The sequence below is a fragment of the Rattus norvegicus genome, chromosome 2 (assembly GCF_036323735.1).
Source record: "Rattus norvegicus strain BN/NHsdMcwi chromosome 2, GRCr8, whole genome shotgun sequence".
NCBI classification, from domain to species: domain Eukaryota; kingdom Metazoa; phylum Chordata; class Mammalia; order Rodentia; family Muridae; genus Rattus; species Rattus norvegicus.
The window spans coordinates 177,226,607-177,244,265 of NC_086020.1; the positions used below are offsets into that span (position 1 = coordinate 177,226,607).

Here is a 17,659-nt window from a genome sequence, read left to right on the forward strand (position 1 = left end):
TGTGTGTAAAGCTGCCTTGAGTGCAAGTCTATGTGCTTGTGCCACCAGCAGAGGGCATCACACTCCTCACAAACCCTCCACAGGTCGCTCTACCCTAGGTGGGTGACCAGAGCAAATTGGAGCCTGTAGGGTCTGATCTCAGAGTTGTATCTAGTGTAGGACCCCCAGACCCTTCCTCTTTAGCTGACAGGTCTGCTGTGCTGGGCTCAGCAGGCTCAGGGCAAACCCCAGTCAGGTCCCACAGTTGCTTCTCATTCTCTCTGCAGGAGAGTTGCTCCCCAGGCCCAGAGTGAATTTCCCTATCAGTCCCTGTCTACCTGCATCTATTTCCTTGGGGCCTCCTTTGTGTCTGGGAAACGGTTAGAGACTTTCTTCTTTAATCCTTTTGGGGCAGGAGCTAAGAAGCCAATTTCCTCAGTATATTTTAATAAGTGGTGGGCACTGTTACAAATGCTAAGAATACAGCAGGCACGATTGCCACCCAGGTGAAGAAGCCCTTCCCTTGGAGGACGTCCTCACTATTCACAAGACAGTCAGTCTGGCAGGTGAAGGGATCTCTCCTTGATTTGGTCTTGCAAAGACACCATTTTGGGTAGTTCCAGGCTCTGGGGTGAAGCCCTCTCTAATCTGGGGTCTATGTGAGCCTCCCTCAGCTACTGGCTTTCTCGGTGACCCTGTTTACAGAGTGCCTGTGCTACCACTGGGAACCCAACAAGCCACCACGGTGACAATGTTGGCACTCTGTGCCCATTTCCCCAGCCTTTTCCTAGACACACGTCTTTCCTGTCACAGAGCCAATACCTTTCATTTGACCTTGACCCCGCAGACAACTGCTCCCATCTGGAGTGATTCATCTGTCCAGAACAGTAAGTCCTCACACCGAAGCGCCAGAGAAGGTTCGTGAGAAGCATTTAATAACGTGTCTTGGTCTTCACAGCCAGCTCTGGCAGAAGACATAAGGGTCTGGCTTTGTAAGGTGAGTGGGGAGATGTGCGCCTCATGGTCCCTGGCAGAAGAATGGCAGCTGGGAGCCACAGGGGTGGGATCCCAGCCCATGGCTCCTCCCAGTGCTCTGCCAGGTACCCTTCCCACCTTTTCACCAGGGAGGGACCAGCTGACCCACATGGCCAAGGGCACACTCAGTGTTTCCCCCAGAGAGGGCTCCTTAGAGCTCTCCTGTCATCATAGAAGCTTCTGAGCGGCCTGGATACGAGTGACAAGCAGAGGGGATACCTTCTTGGCAGAGGAAAGAGCCCAGTGGTAGGGTGGAGTCAACAGATATGACTGTTTTGGTTCACGAGAGCTAGCTGTTTGATGTCGTGACTCCATTTTTCCAACTGTAGAATGGGTATGCTGATCTGACCCTTGGCTCTTGGCACCACGTATGCACAGAACAAGTCCCAGAAAGTGCCCCAAGCATGGACAGGCCATAGGTCTCCTTTGTCCCCATCACAATGATGTCTAAACTAACAATTTCATTTTTGCTTAGCAAAGCAGGGAGTTGGCATGCATAGGTAGCTAAGAGGTGTTAGTGTGTGGCTTGGTGGCCAGGGGAAGGCACTGTAGTCATACCTTAGTCTTTATGTGATAGATGGGTTATAGTTAAGTTTTCACACACCTCACCTCAGAGTCTGAGCATAGAGGAAATCAGAGAAAAGAAACATTATAGGGGATTTATACTTATCAACTGGCATTCCTAGGGCTAGGGATACAGGACAGGGGCAAGGACCCTAAAGTCAAGGTGCCCCAAACCCTCACAAATGTACTCAGACTCACTTATTCAACATGCCCTCTGCATTCAGGGCGAGTTGTTGTTCCGGTGGTGTGTGGGTATGCATATGTGTTTGTGTGTGTGTTCATGTGTATATGTGGGAGTTTGTACGTGTACCTGTGTGTTCATGTGTGGATGTATGTTCACATGTATATATATATTCATGTATGTATGTGTTCACATGTGTTCATGTGTCTATGTGTGTTTATGTGTGTATGTTGTACAGTTTGTACCCTAAGCTCCTGTCATCAAGGGACTTATGGTACAAATTAAAAGCAGGAGAGAAAAATCACACAAAAGAAATGGCAAGAATATTCAGAAGGGAGAGAAGATATCCAAGTGTGTGTGTGTGTGTGTGTGTGTGTGTGTGTGTGTGTGTGTGTGCACATAGAGGAGGCTGAGGAGGTCCCTGTTCCTTACATCCCAGGATGACTGATCTCAGGGCAACCTAAGGCAGGAAGGCATCAGAAGCAGAAGGGAGGAGGTTCTATAGCTCGCTGGTGACCTTGAGAGGCGTGGAGACCTTTCTAACATTAGCTTATGGGAATGGGAGCAAGAGTGCCTCAGTCTGTGGGCTTCCAGGAAGTGCAAATAAAGTAATTTATGTAAAAGCTCTGAGGGACTATGCAAGCACAGTTGTTTTGATCATTATAGCACCAATTAATTTAACGACGAAGCTTCTAGATTTGAACACGATGCCGACCGAATCTGGGTAGATTGATGAGCTAGGTCTGTGGTCCAGAGCTGCCTCTGATCTACACCCCCCTAGATGCCTAAGGGGTCCCCCATTATTATTTGTCATGGTGTTTATTATCCACCCACCCATCTGTCATACAGGCACAATCAGATCCCCTGCTTGGTGCTGACAACACAGGCCACTACTTCTAGTCAGCTCTGATTAGGCAATGAGTCCTGAAGAATGACAGGAGGGACTCGTAGAGCTGGAACACCCCGGAAACACCTTTTTGCCACACCCATTTTAACACATGGAAAACTGCTTGTTTGTTAGGGAAAGGCTGTGACTTCCTCTTCCCTTCTCTTCCTGGTTTCACTCTCAGGCCTCTGCTGTGTGATGCAGAGACATCAGTTCTGCCTCTAAGAAAGGCACAGCGCAGCAGATGAAGTCATGAGAGTTGCACTGCTTGATGGTGACAATGTTAGCAAGGGGGCCAAAGACAGAGGGGAAGGAAGGGCCCTGGTTTGCATTGGGGATTTCAGGAGAGGAAGGATTTTCTGAAACAAAACAAAACAAAACAAAACAAAAAGACAACAACACCACCAAAACAAACAAAAAACCAAAATCCCTACCCACCCCCCCAAAAAAAAACAACCCCCTTAAACTACGCCTCGAAGGTTAAGGAGAAATGTGGTGGATGAGGTGTGGGGAGCAGCATGACAGGCAGAGGGTCTGGGTTAGTTAAGACATGGAGGTCTGTGTTGGCACAACTCTGGTGATACTGAGGCCCAGGCTGGAGGTGGTAAGGAGTGAACTGAGACAGAGGTTGGAGCAGACTGAAAGCCTGTAGTGGAGCCGGCTTGGCCTGTGGTCACCCTTCCCCAGTCTGTGAACCCTGACCTTAACCACTCTCCACTACTTCTTGAAGCAAGAAACTTCACTCCACCCCAACCCCTCATCTTTACAGCCAGAAGAGGTCCATGTGCCACCCTTTCGCTTTAAGCAGTGTAAAGACTTAATGGCTCCAGTCCTACCACCTCCACAAAGTCTCTCTACAAGTTTTTAATTTTTATTTTATTTTATGTAGATAGTGTTTTGCCTGAATTTATGGCTGTGTACCAATTGCATGCAGTTCCTTTGGAGGCCAGAAGAGGGCATCAGATACAAAGGAACTGGAGTTGCAGCCGGTTGTGTGTGCTGCTATGTGGGTGCTAGGAATCAATCCTGGCCTCCTAGAAGGGCAGCCTGTGCTCAGTGGTCTTCAAGAAGAGCAGCTAGTGCTTTTAACTACCGAGACACTTCTCCAGCTGCTGGGATGCCTCCCTCTTAAAAATATTTTATTTATTAGATGTCTTCATTTTACTCTTTTTGTGAGTTTCACCTGTGTGTTTGTGTGTGCACCCAGGTGTGTTTACTGCTCTCAGAGGTCAGAAGAGGACATCAATCTCCTGGAACTGGGGTTATTATTGTTTGTTACCGTTATTACTGTATATGTGTGCTCTGAACTGAACTCAGGTCCTCTTCAAAAGCAACATGTGCGCTTAACCTCTGAGCCATCTCTCTAGGCTCTCCCATGAAGTCTCTTTTGTCTTAATGAACTCTAGTGTCTTGCCTGCTCATTGGGATTTGTGTTGCTGCTGTTTGTCACCCATGCAGCTATGACTTCTCTATAGAAAGCACGTAAGCTCCCAAGGGTTGCCTATTGGATGTGGACAGACCTGTGCTTCACCCTGGCTCTGCCACTCATTACTCATTAGTATTTATAAGAAGTCTTAAAAATATGTCTAGTGTCTCAATTGTTTCATGATGCTCCCAACTCATGGGTTGTTGTGTATAGACATGATTGTGGTACACTTGGACATGTAACAGTGGTGGGAAGATACTGGGTGCAGTGCAGCTCAGGGCAGATGGAAAGGCTGTTCCCCTCAGCCTCTGTGGATGCAGAGATTCTGGCTGATTCACTCATCTGCACACACTTTAAAGTCACAAAGCTGTGGCTGGCACTCCCTTGAGGCTATCAATGGGGATGTGAGAGTGTTAGCAATTGACCCAGGGCTTCTCTGAAAGCCAGATGTGTGCTCTGTGCTAGGAACAGAGTCTTTGGAAGTGAACAGCCCATGGGCTAGAGTGGAAGCTGGAACAGGAGGTATCCATGTGCTGGTCGATGCTTACTAGCCAGTAAAAACTTGGTAGCCACTGGCAGGAAGAAACAAGCCCTGAAGGACGTGTGTGTTCTTTCTGTGGGGTAGACATTCCTACCACAAATGATTTCAAGTTGCCACTGTGATGCTGGTGAACTGGAGTTCAGAAGACCTGTCACAGTGGACTTTTAAAAACCACCTGCTGGGTGTGGTGGCACACACCTTTGATCCCAGCACTTGGGAGGCAGAGGCAGGTGGATCTTTGTGAGTCTGAATCCAGCTTGGTTTACATATCGAGGCCCAGGACAGTCAGGGTTACATAAAGAGACCCTGTCTCAAACCAACCAACCCACCCACCCACACAAGCAAGCAAGTAAGCAAGCAAGCAAACAAGCACTCATCCACCCACCCACCCACCCAACCAACCAAGCACCCAAGCACCCAACCAACCAACCAAGCATCCACCCACCCACCCACCCACCCACCCACCCAACCAACCAAGCACCCAAGCACCCACCCAACCAACCAAGCATCCATGCACCCATGCACCCAAGCACCCAACCAACCAACCAACCAAGCACCCAAGCACCCACCCACCCAAACAACCAATCAACCCACCAAGCACTCAACCACCCAACCAACCAAGCACCCAACCACCCACCCACCCAACCAACCAGTACTGCCCAGCACACTGTGGAGGGGCAAAGTTGCTATGTCCAGTGATGTGGGAGGTTTGAGGGTGGGGGTGGGATAGGATCCTTATATTGGTCTGCTCACAGAAGCCAGGGACCCTCTTTTCTTTTATTTTATAGTGTAGGAAGCTGAGGACCAGAAGGGCATCTTATTGTGTTGGGTGACCATCCATGGTAGTCAGGACTCCCCCATGGGGAGTGTGCTCCAGCTTTAAGTACAACTTTTCTCAGGACACAATTTTTGCACCCATGGTGGGAGAGCATCCTTCTCAAGTTTAGACCATTTCCAGATGGGCTCTGGCTGTAGAGCAGCTGTATTCATGATGGTGGCATTTCTTCCCTATTTGGATCCTGCTGTCACAGTTAGAATAACTGACCCAGAAAGGTTAGTGGATCCAGAAGTCAACCTGTGTGGTAGAAAGGGCAAAGAAACTTCCAGGCCTGGAAATTAATTTTCCACTGAGCAGAATCTATATCTGTCACGAAATTCCAGTGCTAGCAGCTCATTTTTGCTCCTAACAATGTATTAGCAATAATTTATTAACGATCATTAAACCTAATCATGTGATCCAGAGCCTTGAGTCAGACCGTTGACTCAGGATTGATGGGGGGGGGTGAGGGTGGGGTGGGGAGGAAGGAGGCAGGTGAGAACATGGACTGGTCCTGCTAGGCTTCCTAGAAGATAAGGTAGGGGCTTGGGAGCCTGTCCGATCATGGAAACATGCCCGAGAAACTAGGCTTGCACTAGTGTGTGTGTGTGTATGTGTGTGTGTGTGTGTGTGTGTGTGTGTGTGTGTGTATTCATTCATTGCTCCATCATCCTCCATAGCAATCTTGTGCAAGAGTGAATGTTATCATCAGGTAGATGAGGGTGTGGTTTGTAGTTCACCTCTCAGTTGTCACAGCAGCCTGCAGAGGGGAGGGCTCTGAGCTCATTTGGTGGGAACTCTGTCATGCTCTCTGGCATGGAGATTTGGTGCTCACTGTTCAGGAGAAGTGCTTTGGAAGCACGCTTGGTGTGCACAGGGTAGTGTATGCTCATACCTGTACACATGCATGGCCACACATATGCATCTCTGTGTGTGCCTGGATCTCCTAGCATTTCCATACTCACCTAGGGAAGACACTAGACAGAAGCCTGAGGATGGTGGGAACTGGGAAGTCGACAGTCGACGTCTCCCCCTTAAGACCCCAGGTATGCTTAGAGGAATTTCATAACACTCTCTATAGGCTGTCACAATTAAAAATGGAAATGAATTCATCTCTGGCCTTGTCCCCTTGGAGCTTCTTCTGCACACAGTGAGAGCCTAATAAATACTTTATGAGGAGAGTCTGAACCAGGGAAGCCAGCAGCTGTTTTCAGCTCTGACTCTCAGAGACCCATGGGGCAGGTCAGACATGGAGTCACTGGGATCTCCAGTCTTCCTTACAGAGCCTGAGGTGACTCCAGGCCCAGCTGTTCCGGAAGAGGCTGGATCCAGGTTACTTCACACATCCTGCTTTGGGGAAGTTAGCTCTTCCTTGACGGATTCTCTTTGGCTCTTTCCCATCCATCATGTGAATACTAGCTACTGAAGGACCACTGTGTGTTGATCAGAATGGGGGGAAAGCATCTGGGCAGCGGCAGAGGAGCAGTGGGCTCTGATTGGTCTCTGTTCAAATCCCAGTGCCTTTAATTATAAGTGGAGTGGCAAGAGCTATATTTCTCATCTGCCTGTGAGTGGGCTTCTTTTCTTTTCTCTTTCCTCCTTTTATTTCTTTTTTAGGACGATGACGTCATTCAAAGAGTTGATGTGACGATTGGAAATAACAGAGGCTCCTGTACACAGCGCAGGTGCTCTGACAGTGGTAGGTGAGCTTCTCCCTGGCAGGAGGAGTAGATCCCTTCCGCTTCTGGCGGTCCACATTCAACATTTCCCGGTGTGAATTTTCTTTGTAAAATGCGAGCTCAGTCCCTATTCCCTTGGGCTTTGGAAGGTGTACCTGGAATGCAATGCGTGAAACAACCTGCACAGACACTGGCCATTAATCAACGTTTGTCCTCCGTTCCCGGTTCCCCCAGCATGGTGACAGCTTCCCCTTCAGGATGCTCTCAATCCCTTCCTTCCACCGCCCCAGCGCCAACGTTCATCCCGGATTGCTGTGGGCATCAGTTATCCTGACCATACCTCCAAGAGGAAAGAAGGCAGCTGCTCAGCTCGGGGGCGGAGTGTGGAAGGGTCGGAGTGGTAGTGGTCTTGGAGCAAAAACTACAGTTCCCAGTCCTCGTTGCGCTGCCTCCCGGCGAGGAGCGAAGGATGGCAGGCCCCTTCTTTGAGGCGGAGCCTGATTGGGAGGCGGAGTTAGGAGGGGGTTGGAGAGTTAAGCTAAGCCAATGAAACTGCTGGCTAATAAGTGGGCTTGGCTTGCCATATAACAGTGTCAGGAGGAGGAGAGCGAAGCGATTGAGCCAGCGAGGAGTGAAGCTGAGTCTGCCTCATACACTCCTAGAGGACCGCCTTCAGAATAGAGTTCTTTTCGCCCCTTCCTCCTTCTCCCAGCTCCTCTCCTGGCTTTTCTATCCGCCCAATACAATGCACACTCGAGTGGCAGCCCCAGAGAACTGAAGCAAACCAAAGAGAGAGGACTGGAGCCAAGACACTTCTGGTGGGGAAGCTTGGATGCCTGGCTTTCTTTGAGGTCATCTTTGGAACGAGGGTGGCTTTGGGGTGGAGGGTCGTGCTGCAGGGAACCCAGCCAGGCCCCAAGATGGACACTTCTGGGCACTTCCATGACTCGGGGGTGGGGGATCTGGATGAAGACCCCAAGTGTCCCTGTCCATCTTCTGGGGACGAGCAACAGCAGCAACAGCAACCGCCACCACCGTCAGCGCCACCAGCAGTCCCCCAGCAGCCTCCGGGACCCTTGCTGCAGCCTCAGCCTCCGCAGCTTCAGCAGCAGCAGCAGCAGCAGCAGCAGCAGCAGCAGCAGCAGCAGCAGCAGCAGGCTCCACTGCACCCCCTGCCTCAGCTTGCCCAACTCCAGAGCCAGCTTGTCCATCCTGGTCTGTTGCACTCTTCTCCCACGGCTTTCAGGGCTCCCAATTCAGCCAACTCCACCGCCATCCTCCACCCTTCCTCCAGGCAAGGCAGCCAGCTAAATCTCAATGACCACTTGCTTGGCCACTCTCCAAGTTCCACAGCCACAAGTGGGCCTGGTGGAGGCAGCCGGCACCGGCAGGCCAGCCCCCTGGTGCACCGGCGGGACAGCAATCCCTTCACGGAGATAGCTATGAGCTCCTGCAAATACAGCGGTGGGGTCATGAAGCCCCTCAGCCGCCTCAGCGCCTCTCGGAGAAACCTTATCGAGGCCGAGCCTGAGGGCCAACCCCTCCAGCTCTTCAGTCCCAGCAACCCCCCAGAGATTATCATCTCCTCCAGGGAGGATAACCATGCCCACCAGACTCTGCTCCATCACCCCAACGCTACCCACAACCACCAGCATGCCGGCACCACTGCTGGCAGCACCACCTTCCCCAAAGCCAACAAGCGGAAAAACCAAAACATTGGCTATAAGCTGGGGCACAGGAGGGCCCTGTTTGAAAAGAGAAAGCGACTGAGTGACTATGCTCTGATTTTTGGGATGTTTGGAATTGTTGTTATGGTGATAGAGACCGAACTGTCTTGGGGTTTGTACTCAAAGGTAGGGACGACTGTGGTTTCTCTTTATACATTCAACAAAAGGAGTATGTAGAGGAGAGAGAGAGAGAGAGAGAGAGAGAGAGAGAGAGAGAGAGAGAGAGAGAGAGAGAGAGAGAGATGTATTTCCTTTGCTTAGTTACATGGAACATCCTAACTTCTCATGGTTTTCTTCCTTGGTCCTGTGAGAATTCCTTTCTTGCTTCCCTTTGTGGGGACATCCCCATGCACTGTGTCTAATTTGCAGACTCTGCGTTAGGGAGGATTAAAGAATCCCTTCTGAGAAATCGCTCTTTTCCTCCAGGCTCACTCGTACTAAAGCATAACCCAGCAGCTTAACGCACCAATTAATTACACTCTGCCTTGATGTGTTTGCCAGTTCCTGCTACTTCCCTCCTCGTCTCCCCTCCCTGCTCCACTCCATTTTCCCCAGGATAAAAAAGAAATAAATGTCTGGTTGGGGGTGGGGATCCTGTACCATTCTCCAGCCCCCCCTCAAGTTTCTATTTCCCTTTTCTTCCCAGAGAGACTCCAGGGTAAAATACAGATGCTCCCAGGTCTCTCCCAAGGGCACCGGGTTAAAAATATAGGTGGAGGGAGTCAGCAGTGCTTTCCCTCAGGAAAGAGGACTCAGAATAAACCTGCTGCTGTCTTGTAAACATGGCCTGATAAAAATGGCTACAGGTGTTACCCAGGCAGAGCAGATGGGCACCGCCTTGGCATCGCACGGGGAGCGCTTCTCCTTAGGATGGGATGACAGGGCTTCCCCAGCGGGTCGCGGGAGTCGGCACCCCAGCTCAGCCTTGGTTCTTTCCTCCCACCCCAACTCCTTCTTGGGATAAATAAAGATGAGTGTACATGTGTGCACGCTGGATGGAGAACGGCGGGCACCAGGCACTGTCTTGGGGGGTGAGGGGAGCTCCATTTGCTCTGTCCTTTCAGTCGGAGGAGAGGGCTTCCTTCCCAGAGGGGAAGGAGCTTGAGAAAGGTGGATTTTTGTCAGTGCTGTACTTGCCAGGAAGCTGGATGCTGGAAGGTTTGGAGATGTAGGGAATCGTTGGACAAGCGATTTCCCCTACTATATACCCTTTGGTCCTAGTTTGTTGGTGTTTGCATGTGTATATGTGTACTTGTGTGAGTGTCTTCTTGTTCATTTTGGACAAGGGGTGGCTGGGCTGGCTGGCGGGTAGCTGGGAGGGGCTCAGCTGTTGGAGGTTTCAAATAGAGCCTGTTTCAGGCAGTGCACAGCTGCTGGAGACTGTCACATTCCTTGTGGAGATCTAGTCACAAAAACCTGGGAGGTGCTGATCAGATTTCCCCCATTCCCAGAGTCTTCCTTTAACCTGACATGGGCAGTGCTTCTCGGCAGGCAACCTGCATGGACAGAGCCCAGACTTCCCAGCAGAGAGTCCAGGGACCTGCTGCTTTGCAGGGACTGCCCAAGCCAGAGCACTTGGAAACTGCCTCAGTCTAAATAGCTCCTGGATGAACAGACCTCTCCAGGAGCAGAGTGGGGTTTCCCCTGGAAGCCCAGCTCACTTAGTCATTCCCTGTAATGAGAGCCCGGGAGGCTGCAGGTCCCTCTGTTCTCTGCCTCCCTCAAGCTGCCTCTCTTGCTGTGTGCTTTGCTTAGGAGATGGGCTGGCAACCACCCCCTGGGAATTAGGAATCCTCGTTAGGGGAAATCCGTGGAAGCCCTCATCCCGGAGGTGTGGCATGGCACTAGCATGGTCTCTTCAGTGGTCCCTGTGGTCGCTCTTAAGGAACTGGCTTTTCTAGCACTCAGTGGCTCTGTCCAGCTCTGAATGTGGGATCCTTGATCATTTCTCTGAATGTGCTGGGGGAGGGGGATCACCGGGCAGGGATGACTATCTCCTCTGATGGAGTACTCATGGGAAGAGGCTTTCCCCGGAAGGGAGGCTGTAAGTGTGACTGGGTGAGATCACCCAAGGTGTGTGCTTTCTCTTCTCCCAAGCCGTTGATTCTCTGGTGGTGATGGTACTAAGGGACAGTGGCCAGGAAGCTCCCGCTTGCCTCAGTTTGTGAGGTGACCACTTCCGGTGTACCTTGGGGATGGGATTGGAACAACAAAATGTTTAGTGAGACAAATGTCCCTATCTACCATGGAGGCAAACAGGATCATGTCAAAGAATAGGACCAAATCTGGAGTTTCAGCTCTGCCACGGTTGACTGTGTGATTCTTGGATGTTGTGATACTCTGCAAAGCTGTCTCCAGCGTTCAGGTGGGGAGACTAAGTCAGATGAGGTCAAGGCCCTCTAGAGTGCCTGCTCATTTAAGAGGGGTCTGCTGTGGCTGTTTGTAATGACAGAGGAGGGAGATCTTCTTCCTCTGTATTCTAACATTGGCTCTGAAATGGATGGAAAGGGAGGCTTAGGGATGGAAGAGGAAAGTTCCACAAGGAATCTGTGTCTGATTGGAGACTGTCTTTAAACACCAGGCACCAGTTAGGGAAAGGTGTCAGCTCCCCAGCCTTGGGGGTGCAGAGAAATGGGCTCTGTGAGGACATGTTCCTTTTGCTCTGAGTGATTGATGGCCTGCAACCCTGGGCCTTAGCTAACTCTGAATGAAGTTCTCTGCTTTATCTCAGGAGGCTGTACCCTGTCTGTCCACCTACCCTTGGCGGGGGGAGTCAATCATCATGGGAGAAAAGCAACATGGCAGATACCCAAAGCATGCTCAAAGTTGTTGCAAAAGGGAGCCAGTGAGAGGGGTTGAGAAATGGGGACAAAGTGCTTCTCCCCTCCCACCCTCACAGGCTGTAGGGGATGATACTGGAAGGGAGGAAGTTCCACTGAGAAAGGTGGTGGAAGCCTGGCGGGGGGGTGGGGGCGTTTTGGACCCCTAAAAGTGCTAGGCTGTCTCTGAGCTGAATGGGGGGTCCTAGTTTGTTCCCTCTCCCTTTCTCCCTCTCTTGCTCCTCCCGTTCTTCCTTCTCCTACTCATCCTCCCCCACCTTCATCATCTTTAGTAGGTGGGTTTCCTCTTTGGAAACTTAGACAACAGGAGAGGGCTGAGTCTCAAGATCCTGTTTGGAAGTCTTGCGGATCCCGTCTCTGCCAATGAGACTCCCTCTAATTGTTAGAGTCTAACAGGATTACGGCCACGGGAATTTAGGTTTTGTTTGTTTTTGCTTACTGTTTACTTTCTTATGGAGCTGGTTTGCCCCATGTAGACCCTTTACCTTAAGCTGTTAGTAATTCTCTCCTAGATCCAGAAGAGTTACAGGTAACCTGACCTGCTTGCTCCTCTTTAACACCCTGACAGGACATCAGGCCTCCTCGGCCTGTGGCTGCTTCCCCAGGCTGGGCAGCAGGGTAGCTGCCTGCTTTCACAGATTTTGTACAGTCTCCATAGCTTCTCCACTGCTGGCTCAGAGACCTGCCTCAGCCTTACCTCTGCCCCCTGGTCCCTCCTGTCTACCCAATCAGACTTTTTGTCCTGTTCCTTTCTGATACCCCAGCTTGGCCTGTGTCTAGAATGAAGCAGTCAAAGATACAAGGTCCCTCTCTGCTCACCCGGGCACATTCTACTCTCGTCCTGTTACTATTCCTTCTTCAGACCACCGAGTGGGCTGACACCCTGAGCTGGTTCTACTGAGCAGCTAAAGGAGGTAACTACTGCATGCTCTTCAGAGAATGGTGGCTTCTAGGCCTGGCCCGATTTCTTGCTTATCTCTTTGCTGGCCTCAGAGATATCAGAAAGCCCCTCTAGTCTTCGGCAGGAATGACAGGTAGTATTCTAGGCTTTTATTGGTCTTTGTAGGGTGTGTGTGGGGAGGTGGTAGCCACAGCTTCATACCGTAGGTAAACATTCCGAGCGTGTCTCCCGCACCCAAGACGCACCTCAGTCCTGATCCTCTGCCTTCCTGGGACGGAGGCCCTAGTTGCAGAAGGACATAGTGGTAGCCAGGGTACATAGGATGAAGGACCCTTCTTGTCCTCTTTGGGCCCAAGTGCCTCCTGAGGCTAGGTTATTGATTGCCAGAGCATGTATTTCTGGAGGATTTTGGGGGGCACCAGTAACTGTGATTTCAGGTATGCTGGGGAGGTAGAAATAGGTCGGACTCTTGTGTGGACCCCCTGCAGGATGCCCTTTGGGGATATGAAGATAGAAGAGTCCATAAAGCACTTTGCTGCAGGACCATGAGAGCCAGCAGTCAAGGGCCTCAGGTCTGCGTTTTCATTGTCAGACTGACCATGCCCGCCCAGAGGAAGACGAGCAGATCTGACTGTGAAACAGCCACAACCCTGCCCCCATGGTGACCATTTATTTATATTCTGTGTGGACAGTGAGCAAATGAGTCAGATCTTCGTAACCTATAGGATTACCAGTAACTTGTCACCTACTTTCCTTCCCACGTCACCCACTGTTTATAACTATCCTGGGGACAGACTCCACAGGGCTTCCAGACTTCCCTTCCCCACAGGCAGTGCTGGGCACTGGGACAATGGCTGGGCATTTGTCTTCTGAATAAGCTAATTAGAAAGCTACTCCATGGCCTTTGATTCCCTTATTTAGCTTCCAGGAAGGAGGATGTATGAGGTCATCCTCAAAAGATCCCCTTAAGAAAAATTAGGCAGAGAAAAACAGAACAAAATTGGAGTAACCTGTGTTGTGACTCAGGCTCTGATGCAAATGTAAAATCAGAGCAGAGAGCTCCAGTTCCATGCCAGTTACTTATGAAGCACACCGGGGTGTGTGTGTGTGTGTGTGTGTGTGTGTGTGTGTGTGTGTGTGTGTGTGTGTTGTGAGGGTCGGCGGTGGTACTGTACTGACACACTATCTCTTTCCTTTGGGCCATGACAGGACCACTAGAGCATTCAATGGTAGTTGTTTTTCTCTCAAAACCCCAAAGGGAGAGCGAGAAAGAAGAAAGCCACCAGTTCCTCTTTAAATAACGAGGGTTGGTAATTCTAAGACTGCTTGCTCTCAGGAGCCGTGGGGAGGAAAACTCGAGTGCCTTTTCTTGTGTGGAAAGTCCGGAGGAGGCTAATGGGTTTTCAAGGCCCCTCCCCTTGTCATTCCACCCCCAGGTGCTCAGGAGGCAGGGGAGAGGCTGGGGGCAGGGACCACACTGTTTCTTTCTGCCCCACACTGCTCCTGCGGGAAGTGCTGCTGAGTGACAGGTGAGGGAAGGCAAGGACCTTTTTCTTAAGAACTGGATGACTTTACACCCGAGTCCCAGAGGTGGGTGGTGCTGGAGGCATGCACCTATGCAGATGAAATCACTCACTAAGCGAACTCTGCCGGTGGGCGTGGTACTGAGATAAGAATCCTGCCCTTTTGACTCTAAGTTTCTGTGCCTGCTGCTGGATGCTTGCTTAGATTTAGTGTGTGTGTGTGTGTGTGTGTGTGTGTGTGTGTGTGTGTGTGTGTGTTTCCATTTTGGAGTTTCAATGCAGAACCTTGCATCTATTAGGTAAACAGTCCTCTGAGCTATCTCCCCAGCCCAGATTGTTTATATTCTGTTTTGGTTTTGTCCTTTTAGATCACTTACATTCTCTCCGCATGTGTTTGTTGTATTATGTGTTCATGTGCATATAACATGTGTACCTGTGGAAGTCAGAGGTCAGTGTCTGGTGTCCTTAATTTTTGTGACAGGGTCTCTCACTGAACCCAGAGCTCACTGACTGAGCTAGCGTAGCTGACTTATGAGCTCAAGGGCTCCCGTCTCTGCTCTCACCCTATCCCATCTACCCCTGTATCCTAGTTTTTATATGGATACTAGGGATTGACCCTTATGCTTCCACGGATGGTGTTTTGCTGACTGAACCATCCTCCTGGCCCCCAGCACCCTTAGCCCCTGATATATTCTTAGAAGAAACAGACCAAGGCCAGAGATGCAAAAGGCTGGGACCGAAGAAGCTTGGCCAAGACATAGGCAGAACTTGATTGGAATGGGAGCTGTTGGTGCACGAACCCGGACTAAAGGTTCTGTAGGGCAACCAGCTCCCCAGCGGTAGGCAGCCTGTTCAGTGAGGTTGTGGGTAGGCTCATGGTGGGTCCTTGAGATGTTTTCTCTATGGGGGTGTGGACATCCGCTAGCAGGATAACCCTGGATAAATTGTGAAGAAGTAGTTGTGGAGATTACAGGGAAAGTGAGCTTGCTTTGTACAGGCTTGATGCAGGTACCTACCACAGCACCATCGCCCCACCCCAAGCGACTGCACCCCCTTCCCCCCATGAACTAGCTGGCTTACCATGTTCCCGCCTGCCTGGATCTTCTTTTAGTTTTCTCCTTTCTTTCCAATGCTAGCTGCTGAGGTGGTAACGGGGAGTTGGGGCTCTGCATCGTGTATCTCACAGGCACAGCTTAACTGCTGCTCCACACGGTCCCCACAGTGGCTCAGGACCATTATAACCAACCACACTTTCCAGCTGAGAAAATCGAGACATCAGACCCCCTTCTTAGATGGCTCTAGAATGAAGCGCAGAGCTGAGGTGCATTACTAGTTCGTTCTTTCTTTCTTTCTTTCTTTCTTTCTTTCTTTCTTTCTTTCTTTCTCTCCAAACCAGAAAGTTGGGAACTGAGTGAGGAAATCTCTGAGGGGTTTCTCCATTGCTGTTCTAGACTCCTGCTTTCTTGAGTCTCCCTACTCTGTGCCTTTGTTTAGAACTATCAGCAGAGCTGGTGCTGAAGAGGGTTTGCCTCTGCCTGTCAGGAGCCCCAAGGAGGTGCTGGTTCTTGGTACTTCTTGGGATTGTTCTTAACTCACTTTAACCTAAGAGCTGAACTCCTCCTCTGCCTCCAGAGCATGTCCCCCACAAGGACTGGCTGAGCCACTGTCCTCAAAGCCATGTTCTCTAGGGGTATCCTGCGAGCAGTCAGCCAGCCAGACAACATCGATCCAGGTTGGGCGGTTTATGGTATTGGTGCTTAGAAACACTACGAGGGAGAGGAACCTGGGCTGGATGTGCTGGAGGCTCTCTGTAGAAGGTGGGGTAGTTATTGAAGGATCAGATGAACCATTGTGGAAAGAGAGACACATTTTTGAGTGTGAGAACTGTAGGATCAGGGGATGGGGGATAAAGTGTGTGGGAAATATAATCTATGCAGGTATCTTGAAGATGCCCCCGGGATGTGCACGCACGGGCAGATGGGAGAAAGAGGATTGTGAGAGTTTATTGGGGGCTGTGCTTCATCCTGAGAGGTTCTGAGCAGGGATCAAAACACTCCTGCCCAGGATGTGGGCACAATTACTGACTTAATAGTGAGTTGCCAGGAACTCTAAAGATCCAGTGCTCTTTTCCCCTCAAATATGATCTTACCAGTTATGGACGGCCTGGTATGGTAGCTAAGGGATCGGCATCTAAGTCTATATCTTAAGTCTGACATACCAGTGAATTTGATGAAGCCTGTTTTTGCAGATGGGAATAGGGATCTCCAAACCCTCCTTAGATCATGGGACTCGATGCCTTTCCTGTAATATAACACCCAGAATCCTTCCCTGTACCGTAGCATGCAGCAGCCCTCTTTGAAGCACAGAATACAGCACTCAAGACGTCTGTCTGTACTGTAGCACCCAGCACTTTCTCTCCCTCTAGCCTAGTGTCCTGTAGTACAGCACAGACCTGGGCATGCATTGAACCTCAGCAGCTACCAGATGTTGCTTTTATTAGAGGATGCCACTTGGAGGACCAAGCCTGGAGGGCCACAAGTACACGTGTCCCCATGCATGTTTTCCAGGTGGTTGTGGAGAAGAGAAGGTGGGCTTCAGGTTAGGAGAAAGGACTCTAGAAGAGTTGAACATATGACCTTGCCCTCATTCTCGAGAAAAAATGGGCAGGCCACCCAGTATTAAAGCTGATAGGTCTCAGTGCGTAATGAGAGGGAGGGCCATTCTTGGGAGGGCGGGACTGTCATGGTGGCTTGGCCTGGTCTTCTGGAGTCTCGTATCATGAGTATACTCAGGGTTGGCAGTCTGTGGCTTGGGCATAGCTAATTGGGTGTAGGCATTCAAATTGGACAGGTGGAGAGAGCACAAAAATAGACCCATGGGGCCAGGCCAGAGGCTGAGAGGAAGGTCAGGGGGACACATGATGATCAAGCAGAATGAGACTGAGAGCTTGGGGCTGTAGGGAAGGAACCAGCCCAGAGACTGGCCTGAGACAGATCCAGGCAAGTACAGACTGCTACATCTTGCCGAAGGTTCCATCAAGAGCACACAGTTTCGCTTCAAGACCTGAGACAGGGATACTTTGTATAACTTCTGCCTCTTTTACCCTGCTTAACACTAAGGCCATGTTCCCAGCCAGGCACCAGGGGGCACCAATAGTAATTGGGTAGAGGAAGCTATGCCAGGGAACCTGGGCTTGCCCGTGAGGAAGCCATTCCTCCCATCCCAAGGCCCAATTACATGCTGCTCGAATTGTATTCTGAACAGCACCTTGGTGATTCGGGCAGATGATGTGTGAAACAATATGCAAATTAGCATCTGTTAGTGTGGAGCCGGCTCGCTGGGCATTTTTCTTAAAGGACAAGAAGGTCTCTCAGTGTCTACTGAGCATGAACATTGGCTTAAATGAAGCTTGTGGCAAGCTTGTTGCTGAGTGGGCTGGTGCTTGCACCTTGGAGCTGTGGGTTCTGAGTTCTGAGATTCCCATCCAGCATGTTGAAGGCTAGGTATTTGGTGTTTGGCCTGGAGCAGTCGGTAACAATGAGCACCTTGCACAGAGGGTC

General features: G+C 50.6%; 1 protein-coding gene across 4 annotated transcripts in view; it reads left to right on the forward strand.

Annotated features, from left to right (window-relative positions):
* The first annotated feature begins 669 nt into the window (after positions 1-669).
* Positions 670-17,659, forward strand: part of Kcnn3 (potassium calcium-activated channel subfamily N member 3) — a 151,574-nt gene continuing 134,584 nt past the window's right edge. Inside the window, exons 1-2 of one of the 4 annotated variants that reach the window (XM_063282418.1) lie at positions 670-976; positions 7,047-8,961. In XM_063282418.1, the coding sequence (XP_063138488.1) occupies positions 8,029-8,961 (933 nt within the window). In that variant the 5' untranslated portion in view covers positions 670-976; positions 7,047-8,028. Of the gene's footprint in view, positions 977-7,046; positions 9,994-17,659 lie in introns of those variants that run through there. The other 3 variants (XM_017591053.3, NM_019315.3, XM_039102986.2) reach the window with 3 other exon arrangements.